Genomic DNA, 17132 nt, shown 5'->3' with positions numbered 1-17132 from the left:
GTTAGCGCTACCCTTGAGATGCCTAATCTGGATCGCGCACCACGTGAGGTGTCTCTCACGAAGCAACAAAGTGGACAACACGACTCCAGAATCGTATACTCGACCCAGTATCTCGGTAATTCCAGAGACTGAGCTCGATTCTGTATGTTTAAATTTGCTATTCCGCAGAGCCTCAGCGAGCAATCGTCCAGTGACAGCAGAACAGGCCGTAATAAGGTCAGTTGGAGTACTGAGTCGTACGTAATACTAAAATATGGTGTGTGTGTTGCATTGATCCTTGTCGCTGCACCTCACACAGCAGCGTAACTCCAATCAGACCATGTATATGCCTTGTCGCATTGCTGCTGTCTGGGTGTCTCCCTGCCTGCCAAAGCTCCCCTTGCCGGTACTCTGTGCCTACATGGTCAATAATATAGGCCATCGAACGACACTCCCTCCTGATGGATGGTGGCTCATTTACTCTTCAGGCAAACATGGACTGAGCATCCTTGACATCCCTCCGGCCACATGATTGGTATGAGAAGGAGGCATTGCGACGTCGTTGCTTTTCGCTCATTGGTCTCCTACCCCGCATCTTCATGGCATTTCCAAAACAGAGGGAAGACGGCATACAGGATACAGACAGGTAGGTAGGACGAATACGACACACACAGAGAGGGAGGGAGGTATTGATGTCAGCGGATGGCGGCAGCAACAGCAGCAGCTAAGGCGGTTGGGTGGGAGTCTGTCTGTCTGTCTGTTCCCCCTTTATTAATAAACTGGCTGTACCCCCCCCCAACCCATTGACGCTTCATTACACTGCTTCTCTCGTCTGTTCACTTGTTACACATGTTTGCAAGGCCAATACAAACTACAGTTCTCACAGGCCATCAAGGTCGACCAACTAGTTTATGCTAAGATCACTTGACAACAAACAAGTTCTCCAAGCCTAAAGCATAGGAAGGCTTTATTATTCAACCACCGACTCCTGAAGAACAGACATCAGTGGCTTCACTTCCCCTTTTGTCGTTACTTCACAGTCAACACATCTTCATCCAAACAAACAACACTCCATCCATCACCACTCCTTTTTCTTCTTCCATCATCAACAACAACAAACACCCAACATGCCCGTCCGCATCCCCGCCGCAAGACCCTCCGAGTACGCCGCCTTCGGCTTCGCGGGCGTCGTGGGCTTCGCGCCCTTCTATATGATGCTGCCGGGTGCCGAGGAGCGCCTCGCGAGCCAGACGATCAAGTGGGCGCCGCGCTGGGAGCGCAACGTCTCCTACTTCGCCTCGCCGGCCGCCAAGGTGGCCCAGCGCGTCGAGCCCCGCGTCGGCAAGACGGTCCAGCGCATCGACAACCGCCTCCCGCTCGAGCGGGTCGCCAAGGGCGTCGACCGCCAGATCAAGTTCGGCATCGTCAAGGCTAGCAAGTATACGCGGGTTGCTACTCCTACTACTACCACGGATGCTGTTGCTCAACTATGAGTTGACTAGTAGGGGAACAGATCAAGGAGGGAAGAGAGGATACATGCGAGCCGTACACAGAAAGGGGGAAGGGGGGAGGGGAGGGAGGCTTGCAATCACTATAAGCATCATCACGTCGTATCACATCGGAGATCCAAAGGCATCTAGATGGGTAGAGGAGGAAGTGGCAGCATCAGTATCAAGGTTCTATCTAGACCTAGAGTTGCATGGCATTCCTTTGGTCAGTGTCGAAGAGCACGATGATGGCTTGCTCTCGATGATCTTAGCCGCACATTTCACAAGTAGCTTTCCAGCATACTTCAATACAGTAAAATCGTTAAAACCCAACAAAGATGTCTCGTGTCCATCCATGACCTAACAACCAAATTTCCAAGGAACTCTAATCAAACTGGCGTCGTTTTCTCCCATGATTACTTACTTAGTATACACATTACATCTAGCAAACTCCCCCGTAGGTCAGATCCACTCATCATTTCCCCCCAATTTGACTTACCCCAAGAGTGCATCTTCGCGAGGGGGAAACATGCCACAGCTGCTACTATTCGAGTTCGACACGGAAGGTGTGTGAGAAGTCGCATCTGGCATGCAGGGGCCCCGCATAATATAGACCCAGCATCACGCCACCGATCGCAACACGCCACGATTAACATCAACGCCAAGCGTAGATGGATGGCGCCAGATCTGGAGATTTAGTATGCAACGACCCATTTCCCGTCGGCAGATGGCATATCTATGTTTGTTTGTATGCAGACCCTGAAGAGTTTTCGCGAGATAGCTTCCCGTTCCGGCAATCTTGTTTTCGCCAATACCCGTCCACCCAGTCGTATGCCGAAAGGTATTGGGTCCGTGTCCTCGTCTGCTTAACGCCCATTGGTACCCAAGAATATCTCATAGTTTACAAATTCAGCAGTCAAAGTCGTTGCCCTTGGAGGTGGTGGTAGTAGATTCCGGGCTTTCTCGGGTGGGCGTCTAATCATGTCTCGAATATTGCCGCCACTCTCAGGTCTCATTTCCCCGCGGGACAGGCCTCTGCGCAGAGTCATCCTTTGCTCAACGCTCACTCATTTGTCCATGATAGCGTCAGTGATGCAAATTGACAACAAGTCATGGACCTCCTGTCATCAAACAGCGCGGCAAACAATATATTCTGCGCACTATTGCAATAGCTGCACTGGACCCGTGTCTGAAGACTACTCGACTGGTGTCGATACACGTCAAGCCTAATCTGGGTAAGTTGTGCCATATGCCTTCTATAAGGGCAAATGTATGAGTAAGTTTCGACCTGTGGCTGAGAGCAAAGCTACTATAACGCGGTAGTGACCATCTTAAGTCTCGGTCTCGTAGTTCGCCTCGAAGCCTCTCGATGCGAGTAGATTATAGAGCTGCTGGCAGATACCACACGAACTACGCCAACTCAGCCTCCCGAAAGGATTTGAACCTTATGACAGCTCGCTTCCAATGGTGTCCCACAGCAGCTGTCACAGTATGAGTCCATGAGGTCGTCTGCCGTTGATATAATCTGGCCACCGCGCAGCTGAATATCGATGGACACCATGGCCAGGCCCACATTGCCAACCGTCCAGCAAGTCAGCTGTCCTGATGGAAGATTTCCGCCCCATAACCGAGTATCAAACGGGGCCGCATGGCAGAAACTCGGCTCGGTCCGGCGGTGGCTGGTTTGGCGGGCCCGTTTGTCAGAGGCGTCAAGACTGTTGCCGACTCCCTTCGTCTGGGATATCGTATCTCAGCTACCCCATATCGAGCACCACTACCCCAGAATCGATCTGATCTGGCATGGATGCGAAGCTGATGACGCTGTGGGTATTTCCAGTCTCAGCTGGCATCCGCTAAACTGGAGCCAAGGAGATGTCATGGTCACGCCGGGCCAATTCAACGTGTGTAGACCTGGTTGGACAACATCACTGGGATTATTTGACCAATTTCTCCCAAGGAAAGCATGGGTTGATTGAAGATTGCCTCATCTCCATGCTTACGCCGGAAATGATGGTTTTCCCTTATACAACAGTCACGTGAGCATGCCGTTTGCTCGTCAGTATACTTCTCTCAACAGACAGGCCTACAGTTCCAACTGGATACTCTCATCTCTTGGCACCCGCCACACTCGGAACAACCAGCAGACTCGCAGCCTTCAGGCGAGTCTCACTCACGAGCGTGCGAGTTACTCAACCAGTGGCAATAAAAGCGAGCCAATAACAACATGCGCGTTGGTCTGCAAATGGATCAAATGAGAAGCAATAGCGAAATGACGATCGCAAGTGGCAAAGAATTGATAGATCGAGCATAGCATCGATCAAGAAGAGGTTTTCTGTATTGAGGAGAAGTATGGTGAGATCAGTGACGCCCTCGGACCGTTAAAACGTTGCACTCAGAAGGCGAGATCCACCAGGGTTGTTAGTCAGGATCCCAGTCGGCGGGCGGGAGTCGAAAGGCAGGGCCCCGACAGCACAGCAGTGTGACTGGTGCTTGCTCCCTTGCCCTTGCTTGACTCCTGTCTTCACCGATTGGACTTTTTCAGAACTGCAGGTGGTTCGAGGCACGAGAGTGGATCGTGAGATAAATACTTATGCAGCAGAGTGTGACCACCGAAACCACTCTTTCCAACGCTTTGACCACGACGAAAAAGGTCACCTATTAGAGCGACGACCGACTTTGGGCCTTGAAGGGAAGGATACCAACTCTGATCCACGCCCCGGCTCAGGAAGCCTAATTCGTCTCAAGGCCTGCAAGGACGCCCGTTTGAGGCGTTGCAATGTAAATCCAATGTGCATGCAAACAAGGGCGTTAGTTGACTGGCAGGAATGGGATGTATGTACACGACGTAGCACTGCAGCAACAGCAACAGCAGCAAGAACAAACAAAACATTGGGGAGACCTCAGTGTGAAATGCGAGAGACGACCCCAGGCCGGGCCGATATAAAATCCCATGGGACATATGCCGACAAAAGCCCTGGACGGGTGACGAAGCTTGCATGGGCAGTCGAGGAATTGTCCACTGCGTTTGAAAGAGTGGATGTGGGAAAAACCGCCGCCCCTCTCTTTGCCAAGTTGCTTAGGACCTTAGGACCTTAGGGACTTTTTAGGGGGAGCGGAATGGGCTTTGACAGGAAGTCAGTTGGAAGTCAGGTACTGACCTTAAGGCGCTGGGCCGGCCGATACATGCCTAAGAAATATTAAGCCCCTACCACTAAACCACACAACCCTTAGACAGAGCGGGAGGGGAGTTTAGTAGTGGGATTGGCAGCAGGAAAAGGAGCAGGGGTTTTGCACACTCAACTCGCTGAATTGGCGGGGCTCAACCGATAGGCGCCGCTGGATCTATTCTGCAGCGTATCGTCCATTTGGGGGGCTGGCCGATCAGTCAAATTGTGATAACTTATTTTTTTTCCTCCCTTATCCCCTTCTGGCTCGCTGGTCCTTTCTCTTGTCTTGTCTCTTCTTCCTACCGGACTGGGGGAGAGGTTGAATGAAAAAGTGCAACTTCTCAATTGGCGGAACCAACCAACTTGGACTGGCAAGAAGAAGAAGAACAAATCCAATTCCATTATCGAACGATCCCAATGCGTCAATTCGTCTCGCCCAGCAGTAGCAGACGGTAGCGCGAGGGAACTTCCCTCTCTCCGTGTCTGCCTCCCAAATTTTTTATTTTTTCCCCGACACCCCCCCTCCGTCACCTGCCTGCCGCACACCAGTCTGTGTGAGTGCAGTACAGTGTGTGAGTGTGTGCCATGGGCATGGGCATGGCACAACCGCCACACTCGGGCAAGCGCATTCGCTCCAACACGTCCGAGTTCATCAGTGCGACCCCGCAGACCACCGCGCCCGCTCTCCGACACTCGCCCAGCATCAACAACGCCAGCGTCTCCAACCTCGGCCTCTACAACCCTACCGTCTACAACAACGCCAGCTATGCTGCTCTCGCCGTAGCCTCGGGCCGCCAGACCCCGACCGCTGGCGTTCCCGACTATACCGCCTATTCGACTCTAGATGCCACAAACAACGGCTACCCCGGCGAGCCCTTCACCGGAGCCCCTTCCCCCGTCTACCAGCAGTCCTACGACCCCCGCGCCCTCTCGGCCTACCAGGTCACCTACGGCCAGCCCCACGCCCACAATGGCGGTCTCGGGAGCCCCTACGGCCAGCCACGGAGCAACAACATGCAGAATGGCTCGTATACCCAGATGAAGGTTTCCCATTCGAATCAAGGCGTCCCGGGCGCCTACTCTCCCCCGCAAGATCAGCATCCCCTCGACGCCGATACTGCAGCACACCCTGCCTCACCATTTCGGCGGCGAGTCGTATAGCTCCCAACCGGCGGCACATGCCGCCATGTTTCAAGGACATGCCGTGTCGTATCCCGAGCCCACCGTGAACCCACAGTACAGCCCACCTCCGAGCCAGACGCCCGAACATGGCACACGCCAACTTCCCCATACCCCGCTTCAGGAGGATATTGGGATCGAGGATGCACAGGGCGAGCTGGAGCAGGAGATAGCCGAGGTAAGTCGCCCTTGGCATGGGGCAGGCGTTTTTTGTTTGAGTCTCCCTTTTTAACCCATCAACCAGCACATGCGTATGGAATCACAACAACCGGACGAATCCTCGAACCCGCCCGAATCCAAGTGCGCGTGTAAGAAAGGGCGCGGCAAGAAAAAGGCCTGCACATCGTGTGCCTGTAGTAAATATGGACGCAGGTGTGGTAAGCACTGCTCCTGCGGGACGGCGTGCGGGAACCCCTTCCAGGACTTGACGGCCTTCTTCGGCCCTTCCGCCAGGTTTCCCAAGCCCTGCGACGCGAACGCCTGTTTTGCGACCTGGCTCTCGAACCAGCCGAATGTAGAAGAACTCGACGTCGACCTCATGGTGGACATGCTGCTATATGATGACAAGTCGTGGGCCAACATCAAGGCCAACACAAAAGCCTTCAAGGACTGGGAAGACCGGTGGATCAAGGCCAAGAACTCAAAGGCAAAAAAGCTCAAGGAAGACCGGGAAAAATTGGAATACGAGCTTCTCCGGGGCGCGCTGGGGAACTGCAACGCCAACGACTTTCATGGCTACAACTACAGCTTCTGCCGCGGGCAGTGGGTGCCCATGGACGCCTGGGAGCACTGCCGCGAGTGCCGCTTGTGCGCCCCCAGCAGCGAGTGGCACTGCGAGCAGCACGGCCGGTGTACCTCGAATCGCGCCTGTCCGGGATGCATGGGAGACGTCCTCCCGTATTCCAACATGACCGACTATCCCGTACAGGCCTGAAGAAATGACCTGAAATGAGAATCATGAACGAGGGGAGTTTTATTTCCGGCGGTTGCTCTTGATTTTTTTTATTATATATATTTTTCCGTGGGTTTTGTTTTATCACCATCATCACCATCATGAACCAAATCTCGGTGCTTCATATAGCATAGACATATATACCTAGCATTGGTCGGAGTCAGGGGCATATAAGCGAGTTATACTAATTCGAAGCATTTACTCATGGCTCTGCAGCTTCGTTCCTCACCGGTCGAAGCCCTTCCCCGCCTCTTTGCCGGCCAACAAACAACAAAACCGTTTGGTTCCCCTTGGGCTACGATACTTAGCCCCGGACTGGCCCGTCGTGCACACCTTGCTTGCTTAGCAGTCTCGTGTCAATGAAAAAGAGGTTCTCCACCTAGTATGAGGCGTCGTCGCAGCCTTAGAGCTCGACCAAGTGATATTTCTGTACTTTATATGAATTTCCGGCCGCCTTGGGTATCTGGCCACAACACTGCACTTTCTGGGCATGTGGATACGTGTTTTCTCTATCGCCCCAGCAGTTTGGCCAACAGCTCCTTATTAGCAAATGCTATACATTAGGGGCTATGAATGTGGCACTAATTGTCACTGACTGCTTTGGCATGAAATAGGGGTTATCAGTACTTCTTGACACGTGCAAGGCAAATTGGGATGCGGCACAGCAAGATCCCAGATCTATCTAGGGTGAGCATAGTCCCGAGAAGTGTTTGTTATGTCTGTTTTCATTCCTTGTGTAAGCAATATCTGCATCTGCCGGACCCGAACCGAGTGAACCGCCAAAAACAATAAAAAAACGGCGCCCGGTGAGCCTGGGAGTGTGGATCTCCTAATCTGTTCTCGCTCGAGCAATAGCTGCGCTGTATGTCGATGGGTGACCACCTAGTCTCCAGTCGGTTTATCCAAGACGTGGGGGAACGGGTCGAGCTCCTCCGTCTGCTTACCACTTATCACAGGTTCTTCATTCGATCAGTCGTCGTAGTGACAGCCGCAGCAGAGCCAGCAGCGGAGACAGATGACCATGCTCGAGCAGCACACCTCGCAACAGTCCTCGTAATTGTCATCGCCTCCACGAAGTGCTGCAGTGGCTGTGGACGTGTCGCTACTGGGGGGCTCCTCGGTGTTACCGCTCAGGGGCTGGGGCTCAGGCTGAGGTTCTTGATCCGTAACAGAGGTTACGGTCACGAGGGGAATGTCCATCCAGATCTCCACCGGGCCCAGGACGGCGGGCGGAGGGTTCGATATTGGGGGGTTCTGTAGTGCTGTGCTTGGATCCATTGTGGTGCTTCTGTTGGGATAAAGGAGCAGTCGGGGATGTCGTTATGGTTGGGTTTGGTGTCTTGATGTCTTGAGTACTTTGTTCTGTATGTCTGATAGTAAAGGGGTACACATAATAGCTACGAGATGCATGTTTATATACAGATTAAACAAGCAAGTGAATGCAGATACTGCAATTTCTGCTCAAAAATGACAGGCATATCATATTCAAGTCTTCAATTCAACTAAGAGGGACATATGGGAAGCAGCAAGGTGGTTCACAAGCACAGTCAATGCAAGCATCTTGCTGCTGGACACATTTGGTAAGTAGCAAAAGGGGACAAGCAAACCCCATCAAGATTGTTAGTTGTGAAGTTTCAAGCAGGCCAGCACACACTGTCAACGTCCAAACATACAGCACGTACTCGAACTCACATTAAGACCCTAGGGAGAAGGAGAATAACCAGAACATCACAGGCAAAGAAGGAAAGGAACATCGAAAGTTGTTGGTGTTGTTACATCTCAATTTGGCTATCTACTTGAGTCTCAATACGCAAACTAGAGGTGGTATCCTAAGCTCGGTTTAGAAAAAGAGAACATGTTCTTTTTCGTCGTGTTTTTTCATTACATCTTAACTCCGTATCCACGACCCTCAATAAATCCAAGCGTGTGTGGTCCATCATATCCCGTATACTGACAGACCCATCCCATAGGTTGCTGCCAACTCATTCTTATTATCTCATTCGTCGTGCACCTCAGAGGCTGCAGGGGTCTCCTTCTCCTCGGCCGGCTCCTCCGGATGCTGCGCGGGCTCTTCCTTGCTAACCTCTTCGTTTGCCGACTCAACGATAGGCGTCTCAAGCGGCTCGCTCTCATGGGTAGCAGTTTCCTGGGTAGCGGTTTCCTCGGTAGCGGCCTCCTGAGTGGCGGTCTCCTGAGCGGCGGTTTCCTGGATGATGGTGGTCTCTTGGGTAGCAGCGTCCTCGCTTTGCTCGTCAGCCACCGCCTCGGCCGTAGCAGTTGGGGATGGGGTCTCCTCCGCGTCTGTGTGAGTTGCCGTGGCCGTGACCTTAACGGTCTCTGTCTCCGTCACAGTCTCAAAGACTCGCACGACCTTCTTCTCCTTTACGACTTCGGCCTCGGGCTCCTTCTCGGCTTCCTCAGTCTTCTCCTCAGTTTGGCCCTCAGTCTCAGGCTCAGCCACTTCCGGGGTGGCCTGGGGTTGCTCGGCAGCCTGCTCAAGTGTAGACTGGGCCTCCTGAGCTACTGCGGGTGTCTCGTATGACTCATTAGCCGCGGATTCGCTGGAAGACGGTGCTGCCTCGGGAGCCTCGGGGGTGTTCTGAGGCACCTCCTGAGCAGCGGCCACTGGCACCGAAGGCGTGTAAGTAGCGACCGGCTCCACCACCTGAGTTCCCTGAGCCTGTCGGGAGGCCATTGGTTGAGGGAGCTCAAGGGTTTCAGCATGATGGTGAACCTGCTGGGCCCGCATCTGTACGGGGTGGATTGGAGCCTCGGGTATGTGCACCCTGGGAACGCTACTGTAATCAAACCAATGATCCTCGGCGCGATCCAGCATTTCAGGTGCCTTTCGCAACGCAAGCAGCACCGCGACAACACCGAGTGCAATGATGATTATGTTTTTAGAGTCTCGCAACACCACCCGGATAGACTGCAGCAGAAGCTCAGGCAGAGAGTCGGATTGGGCTGGTTGACGCCGAGGTCCTTTGCGCTCGTACGATGGGTCTCTGGCAGGCGCGGGCGAAGTGGGCTTGGAGGCATAGGCGTCGCGATGACGCTCGCGCGGGGAACCGGCTTCGGAATGAGCATAGTCCGGCTCAGGCGAACCGTAGATCTCGCGCAGGCGTGCTTGCTCACGGAGTCTCTGCTCTTCGCTCAACGACTTGCGAGAATGTACCGAATTGGGACGCTCCTCGGCCAGCGGACTGAAAGAGTGTACAGACTCGGGACGCTCTTCGGCGAACGGCTTGCGAGAGTACGCAGACTCGGGGCGCGCCGCCCCACCCAGCGACCTGCCACGAGAATAGACGGACTCGGGGCGGTCTCCGGCCATCGACCTGCGGGCATCTACGGACCCGTGACGTGATGCGTTCAGGTGGGCATGCAGGCCGGACGGTTGATCCCGCTCCTCTTCCTCGATCTGATGTACGATATTCGACACCACATCAAACTCCCGTTTCTTCGCAGCCTCCCGTTCTTCACGGGCCGCCGCAAGACGCACAAGCTCGTCCTGGACTGCCGGCGACACGATCGGCTCGAGCTCGATATCGACGCGCTCCATCTCCTTCCAGCATGCGGCCCAGGCGCCGGCCTTCATAAGACCATTGCTTGCGTAGACCTTGACGCGGAAGATCTTGCCGGGGCCAAGCGACTCGTAACGGATCTCGTGTTTGCACGTAGTGCACCAGTGGTTCTTGACCTGGGAACGGACCGTGTCGTAATCGTCCTCGCTATCTCCGTCATCGCCTATCGTCTTCTCGTTCGCAGGGCCGAGGTAGTGCCCGCATTCCAGTATCCTTGCCCGGCGGCGCATGGGAAGTTCTAGAGCTTCGAGCAGGCGCTCCTCCAGAACCTCGTAGTCATTCTGAGGGTGGCCCAGCAGGATTCCTCTCTCCACCACCGTATCCCCAACGCAATCTTGAAGCAGGCGCCACGAGTCACGTAGCAACTTGGCGTCCTCGCTCATTTCCGAGGTATCCAGATCGTCGATGATCTCAGCCCACATCCATCTCAACGGCAGGAGAGTGGCATGGAGAAGGATCAAGGGGGCTTCCTGCTTCACTTTGAAACGAGAAGGTGTCCTATTCTTGGGCGAATACTGCACCGACCCGGCCGGACTGCCGAGACGTGAAACTGTAGGGAATTTGCGGTTCTGCGAACGCGATTCTGTGACAGGTATCGATCCAGTTCCATAGACAGAGGGGAGGGGGCGATCCCATTTGCATAGCTCGTATATCTGAAGGAGTTCTGAAGGGAGGTCGAGTTTTGCTGCTTGTTGTTGGGACAAACTCGTCATTGTCGTAGTGGGAGGAGTACTGTGAAATATCTGATACCCGAGGCGTCCTTGTGTGGACTGTGGCATTGTCAGGGATGGTGGTTCCCTTTGCGGATTCGGAGCCGCCATCGTAGGACCCTAGAGAGCTCCGAGGGCTTCTCTCACTGAAAACATCTTCGTCCATACCTTGCTGGGAGCTACTGTCGGCACCCTCGTCGCCAGCTCGAGTGGTCTCGTCTTCGTCGTGGGATGCGTCAGAGTCATCATGCTCGCCGTGCCCTTCGTTTTCCATCTCGGCCATGATATCCCTTGTGGCAGCTTGAATCAGCTCTTCTGTGTGTGGCGAATATTGTCGAGAGGAGTTTCGACTGTACCGGTCTATGTCTTCGGCAGGAGGATCATGATCATCCTCAATACTGGGTAAGATGGTGGACACCTCGTCTCCATCGCCAGCAGCCTCTTCCTCGTGACCCTCCGTCTCGTGACCGGGTTTGCCCTCCATCAGCTCGGTCGTTTCTGCAAGCGGTGTGGCCTCATCACCCTGGTCTGGTACAGTGCTGGCCTCAGCGTCGTCATGGGGAACACTGTCTGTGGCCTCGGCGGCGGTTTCTGTCGGCGGCGGTACTGCTGCTTCCGGGGCAGTTTGTTCCACTTCAACTTCAGCGGGCTGCGGTGATTTGGTCTCGTCTTCCATTGAATCGCTCAGGCAAGAAGGGTCGACGTAGATATCAAAGTCGAGATCAGGTCTGCGTTTGGGCATTCGGGGGCAGCGAGGTGTAGCAGAAACTCAGATTTAGGTCATGTAGGTACTTTTAATGTCTATCAATCTGGGGGATTGACTTTAAGCGGCAACTCGGGCAACGGGGTTCGACTGCAAGCCCGTGTGTCCCCAATGGTGCAAGGGAAATTGTGCAAGGCAGTGCTGGGATATGATGAGCTGGCGTGTTCTGATTGAGTGGGATGTCTCTGCCCACAAGTTCGGGTGGCGGCGATTCGAGGGATTGGCCTGCAGTTTTGTTTACCCCGACCACCTCCAATGGTTGCCAGAACAACCCCCACCCCAACCACCAAAATCACACCGTCTCAATTGGGCACACACCTGAATGAACCTGAGCCACCCATTTGTTCGCCTAACCTGCTTATTCTGTCCTCTCTTGCTTTATGTAGGATTTATGTCGATATCTATGCCTTCATTGAATCAATTGACATGCTGATTTCAATCGTTCTCCTTTTTTCGCTTTCGAGGTCTGCATGCTGGCCCGTTGCCGTCGCTTAGCTTCATGCCAAATTCAGGGCCGTGTTTGCTTAGCATGAGCACTCTGACGTCATAAGTGCGATAGCTCCCCTTGCTTTTTGAGACCAAGATGTCGTCGAGTTCAGGGGCAGTCTCTCACATTGATGCCCTGGTGTCTCGGTCAAATCATTCGATGCTGATTACATACCTGGCCATTGTCTACCTATCTTCTACTCACTGCAGCTGTCATTCCTCACGTATGGTAGCTACCCACGTTCTGTCTTCCTTCTTTGGCCAGCAGATATGATTAGAAACAAATGTCGTCATTGCGACGACTCGCCCATGCTCCCTTGTTATCCCTTTTTGTCAATCTTGCTTGATGGTCGCACTACTTACAAATTGCGGTAGTACAGGCGGCGTTCCTGACTTAGACGGCCTAGACTCGCTCAGGGTGCAAGCAAGCTGCATAAGCGACGTAGGCCCAAGGAAGCTAGCTGGTTGGTTGAGAGTTTGGCTGGATCTGTCCAAGTCTGCGGTAATTCTTACATTTTGTCCAGCCAGGTGGTATTGGCGCGGCTTCCATCCTGCCAATCCACCAGACCGGAGCCTGCAGCAGCAAGCAGACAAAGATTGCCCCGGCATGTGCAAATTGGTAGGCTACCAGCGCACAGGTGATAGGTAGCTGACATGGATGGGTGCAGCTGTGGCTACTCACCTAGCTGCATTTGTACTGCGAGGTAAAACTTGGAATATCAAGGAATCAGGTAGGTTAGTAAGTTTGAGACGAGTAGGATATCGGATCAGATAGATGGATATATGAAGTCACTCCTGCCCAGACCTCTTTCTGCCACTTCGTTTCTCTTACTTCCGATTTTGGCGCCCCTCTCATCATCACCGCTCGCTTTTGACGCTGCAACACCATACAATTACTTTGGAAACATAGTATAAATAGTCTTATCATTGCATATATCGGTATCTTGCATATCCACCCACCATGGCGGAGGAGCAGAAACCCACGCCCGAGAACATGACAATGCTTCAGGGCTTTGAGTGGTACGTGCCTGCCGACGGGAAGCATTGGGTTCGACTTGACAAGCACATTCCGCAACTGAAGAAATTCGGCATCGACAACATCTGGATTCCTCCTGCGTAAGAGTCACCCAGCTCCGTCCAGGATAACGCTAGTGTCTCTAACGGGGAGCCACAGATGCAAAGGATCCTCCTCGAACGGCAATGGTTACGATATCTACGACTTGTACGATCTGGGTGAGTTTGATCAGAAAGGCAGCATCGCCACCAAATGGGGCACCAAGGACCAGTTGATAAAGATGTGCAAGACGGCCAAGGAAAATGGCGTTGGCATCTACTTTGACGCCGTCTTGAACCATCGTTTCGCCGGAGACCGCAAGGAGAGGTGCGAGGCTATCGAGGTTGACCCTGACGACCGCACCAAGGAGATCAGCGACAAGTACGAGATCGAGGCCTGGGTTGGCTTCGATTTCCCCGGCAGAGGAGACAAGTACAGCAGTCTGAAATACCACTGGTATCATTTCAGCGGAGTCGACTACAATGCTAAGAATAAGAAGACTGGCATTTTCAAGATTGCGGGCGACAAGTCCCAAGGTTGGGCCGCAGATGGCGACGTCGATGACGAGAAGGGAAATTAGTACGACAGGCACCAGTCTCACTCAACTTTGTGCCAAAGCTTGCAAACTGACATCTTTACCAGCGACTTCCTCATGGGTTCTGACCTGGACTACGCCCATCCCGAGGTCGAAAACGACGTCCTTGCCTGGGGTAAATGGCTGGCCCAGGAGGTACCTCTTCAGGGGGTTCGCTTTGACGCCATCAAGCACTTCAGCCAGAACTTCCTCCGCAAGTTCATCACGATGATGGACGAAAGCTACGGCGAAGGCTGGTTCTTTGTCGGCGAGTTCTGGAAGGATTCGCTAGATGACATGACGCAATACCTGGAGAACATGCACAAGAAATTCTCTCTGTTCGACGCGCCGCTCGTCTACAACTTCAGCGAGATTAGTAAAAGCAGTGGTGCAGACTTGCGAAAGGTCTTTGACGGCACATTAGTGTCTGTCATGCCCGTCAACGCCGTGACCCTTGTCATGAGTAAGTTCCCCCTCGTTTCTGATGGTTACCTATGCTAGTGCCGGCATCTCACCATACCCCAATGTGTGTAGATCACGACACCCAGCCTTACCAGGCGCTTGAAGCTCCCATAGAAGGTTGGTTCAAGCCCCTGGCTTACGCTCTCATCCTGCTCCGAGACCAGGGCTACCCTTGCCTGTGGTACGGCGATCTCTATGGTATCGACCCTAAGGGGGGACACCCTTTCCCGCCCTCGTGTGGCGGCGCCCTGCCCAAGCTTTCGCTGGCCCGCAAGCTTTATGCATACGGCAAGCAGCAGGACTACTTCGATTTCGCCACCTGCCTCGGCTGGGTCCGCTACGGCACTTGGGATCGGCAGGATGGCTGCGCCGTCGTCATGAGCAACGCCGGTCCTGGGGAGAAGAGGATGCATGTGGGCGAAATGCATGCCGGCGAGGTGTGGACTGATGTCCTCGGCTGGTCTGATCGTGAAGTGACGATCGGCGAAGACGGTTTTGGCGACTTCGTATGCGGCGGCACCAGCGTCAGCATATTCGTAAACCGGGAAGCCGAGGGACGAGACAAGTTCAAGGAGGCTTTGTGAGTCGCTCCATGGTCCCTTTACTACTTGACTATACTAACAAGCACAACAACAGTAACGAGAAGATATACGACGAGTAGACGGAGATGGGCTGGGAGTTGAAAAGTATCGTCTAGTCAGACTCATAATTAGCTGTGGCGACACCCCTATTCGTACTTATCAATTTTAATAGACAGCACATTATCAACGGTTCAGGGTTCGGCCCCATTCAGTGAGTCCATGAAGGTCATGTACCGAAGTCCAGAAGCTTTGCCATGAATCCTACCCGGCGGAGCAGCTGGGGTGCATTAGCAACCACATCAGCTGAGTCTAGATCCGGTATCAGACAATCCCAGGACCTTCTTTGGTTGGATGGTAATCTGGACCAAGCCAGTTCGACCTGCCCCAAAAGGGAAACTCCCCTAATGCCGACATATGAACTTGTATGATTGGCCTACATGGGAATCTGGGGTATTACCCGGCAGGGGTGTGCGTATCGCCCACCCAATCCCGACACTGTGGCTTGTTACAACACAATCAACTACATGACACTTCAGGTTCGGATGCTACTCGGAGAATAAAGTATCATATATCGATGTGGCCGGTGTTTCAATGCAGCAAACTGATGTGTATATATATATGCATATGTCACTCTACCGACGCCCACCCAGTTCGTCTGGAAAGCAGACTCACACGCCCACGTCAGCTTCCCAACTCCTGATTTATATCGTCACTCTCCAAAATGAGACTCGTTTTTTACTTTCTCGGTGCTTTCGCAAGCCAGGTCACAGCTCACGCCATCTTTCAGCAGCTATGGGTTGACGGAAAGGATCAGATAAGCCTCTCTTCTCTTTGATCTCTCCACCCTTTCAACGATAGACTGCCCCCTATGATCCACCGCCGCCGGAACATATACTGAGGGCTTATAAACTGACTGTGTTTTCCTGTGTCGTGCACGGCTCGACCTGCGTGCGCATGCCAGGCTCTAACAACCCCGTCACCAATGTGGGCGGCGCCGACATGCGGTGCAACGCCGGCGGCGCCCGCGGCGTGTCGGGCAAGTGCGCCGCGGCGCCCGGGTCGACGGTGACGGTCGAGATGCACCAGCAGCCCGGGGACCGCAACTGCCGCAACGAGGCCATCGGCGGCGCCCACTACGGTCCCGTCAACGTCTACCTCAGCAAGGTCGCCGACGCGAGCAAGGCCGACGGGTCGGCGGCCTGGTACAAGATCTTTGCCGACGCCTGGGCGCCCGCGGCGAGCTCCGGCGGCTACAGCGCCGGCGACAACGACCAGTGGGGCGTCAAGGATCTCAATGCCTGCTGCGGCCGCATGGATGTCACGATCCCGCCTGATACGCCGGCGGGCGACTACCTCTTGCGCGCTGAGGTGATTGCGTTGCATACTGCGGGTCAGTCGGGCGGGGCTCAGTTCTACATCTCGTGCTACCAACTGACGATCACGGGCAATGGTGGTGGCAGTGTCCCGGCGGGGGTCAAGTTCCCGGGGGCGATCAAAGCGAACGACCCGGGGGTCATGATCAATATCCACGCCAAGGTCAACTCGTACGTCAACCCGGGTCCGGCCGTTGTGGCGGGTGGCGAGACGAGGACGCCCGGGAAGGGATGCACGGGTTGCGAGAAGACTTGTAAGGCCTAGGTGGCTGGGGGGTTGAACTTCTGGTGTTTGCTGCCTCAGGTTGGCTTTACGTCAGTCGTTTTTCTTGTTATGTTGGAGAGCTATGGCCATTGACGATGGCCATTCCGTTCGAGGCATTTTAGTTTCTGCTCGTGTGTGTGTGGATGCATACCAAATGGGCTGTACAGTTGCAATAAGCTTGGCCTCAACTAGCACTCCTCTCCTCTGCTACATGACCCAAAACTCAGAAACGTCATCTTCAGCTCTAGACAGGTCTTGATTATCATATCTTGACTGACGTTCTTGTTGCAAAATTGGATGGCTTCAGCATCCAGCCCTGGATGCATCTGATACTACATCCTCTTCGGTACGCAAGATGATACGATCAGATCTGATCGTTGTTTCAAGGCATGTACTTTACTCAGCCAAAATGGGCGTCGTCTTCCACATATATCGACCAAATGGTAGCATACGGATGCAGGTACTGCGCAGAAGACCCCACAAACATTGTCGCCCAGGTTTGACCTATCTCTAGCGAAT

At 53.8% G+C, this 17132-nt stretch overlaps 6 protein-coding genes across 6 annotated transcripts; 4 read left to right on the top strand and 2 right to left on the bottom strand.

Moving 5' to 3' along the window:
• Positions 1-1106: 1106 nt before the first annotated feature.
• PG985_009243 (uncharacterized protein) lies at positions 1107-1472 on the top strand (the record flags this gene model as incomplete). Its single annotated transcript, XM_066829011.1, has 1 exon — positions 1107-1472. The coding sequence occupies one exon, from the start codon at positions 1107-1109 to the stop codon at positions 1470-1472; it is 366 nt and encodes a 121-aa protein (XP_066683923.1).
• A 3746-nt stretch (positions 1473-5218) lies between these two features.
• On the top strand, positions 5219-6746 carry PG985_009242 (uncharacterized protein; the record flags this gene model as incomplete). Its single annotated transcript, XM_066829010.1, is given in 3 exon segments — positions 5219-5661; positions 5678-5990; positions 6057-6746. 3 exon segments carry the CDS (start codon positions 5219-5221, stop codon positions 6744-6746), a joined length of 1446 nt encoding a protein of 481 aa, XP_066683922.1.
• Positions 6747-7733: 987 nt separating this feature from the next.
• Positions 7734-8042, bottom strand: PG985_009241 (uncharacterized protein; the record flags this gene model as incomplete). The annotated part of the gene is made up of 1 exon (XM_066829009.1): positions 7734-8042. One exon carries the CDS (start codon positions 8040-8042, stop codon positions 7734-7736), a length of 309 nt encoding a protein of 102 aa, XP_066683921.1.
• Positions 8043-8760: 718 nt separating this feature from the next.
• PG985_009240 (pathway-specific nitrogen regulator) lies at positions 8761-11797 on the bottom strand (the record flags this gene model as incomplete). Its single annotated transcript, XM_066829008.1, has 2 exons — positions 8761-10879; positions 11052-11797. The coding sequence occupies 2 exons, from the start codon at positions 11795-11797 to the stop codon at positions 8761-8763; spliced, it is 2865 nt and encodes a 954-aa protein (XP_066683920.1).
• A 1468-nt stretch (positions 11798-13265) lies between these two features.
• Positions 13266-15055, top strand: PG985_009239 (alpha-amylase; the record flags this gene model as incomplete). The annotated part of the gene is made up of 5 exons (XM_066829007.1): positions 13266-13420; positions 13479-13937; positions 14001-14395; positions 14467-14974; positions 15031-15055. 5 exons carry the CDS (start codon positions 13266-13268, stop codon positions 15053-15055), a joined length of 1542 nt encoding a protein of 513 aa, XP_066683919.1.
• A 641-nt stretch (positions 15056-15696) lies between these two features.
• Positions 15697-16613, top strand: PG985_009238 (uncharacterized protein; the record flags this gene model as incomplete). Its single annotated transcript, XM_066829006.1, has 2 exons — positions 15697-15738; positions 15834-16613. The coding sequence occupies 2 exons, from the start codon at positions 15697-15699 to the stop codon at positions 16611-16613; spliced, it is 822 nt and encodes a 273-aa protein (XP_066683918.1).
• Positions 16614-17132: the final 519 nt, after the last annotated feature.

This window comes from Apiospora marii, assembly GCF_038362585.1.
Source record: "Apiospora marii strain CBS 49790 chromosome Unknown utg000005l_segment0_segment0, whole genome shotgun sequence".
Lineage (NCBI taxonomy): Eukaryota > Fungi > Ascomycota > Sordariomycetes > Amphisphaeriales > Apiosporaceae > Apiospora > Apiospora marii.
The sequence above is the reverse complement of the archived record's forward strand: the minus strand, read 5'-3'. Positions and strand labels throughout refer to the sequence as shown.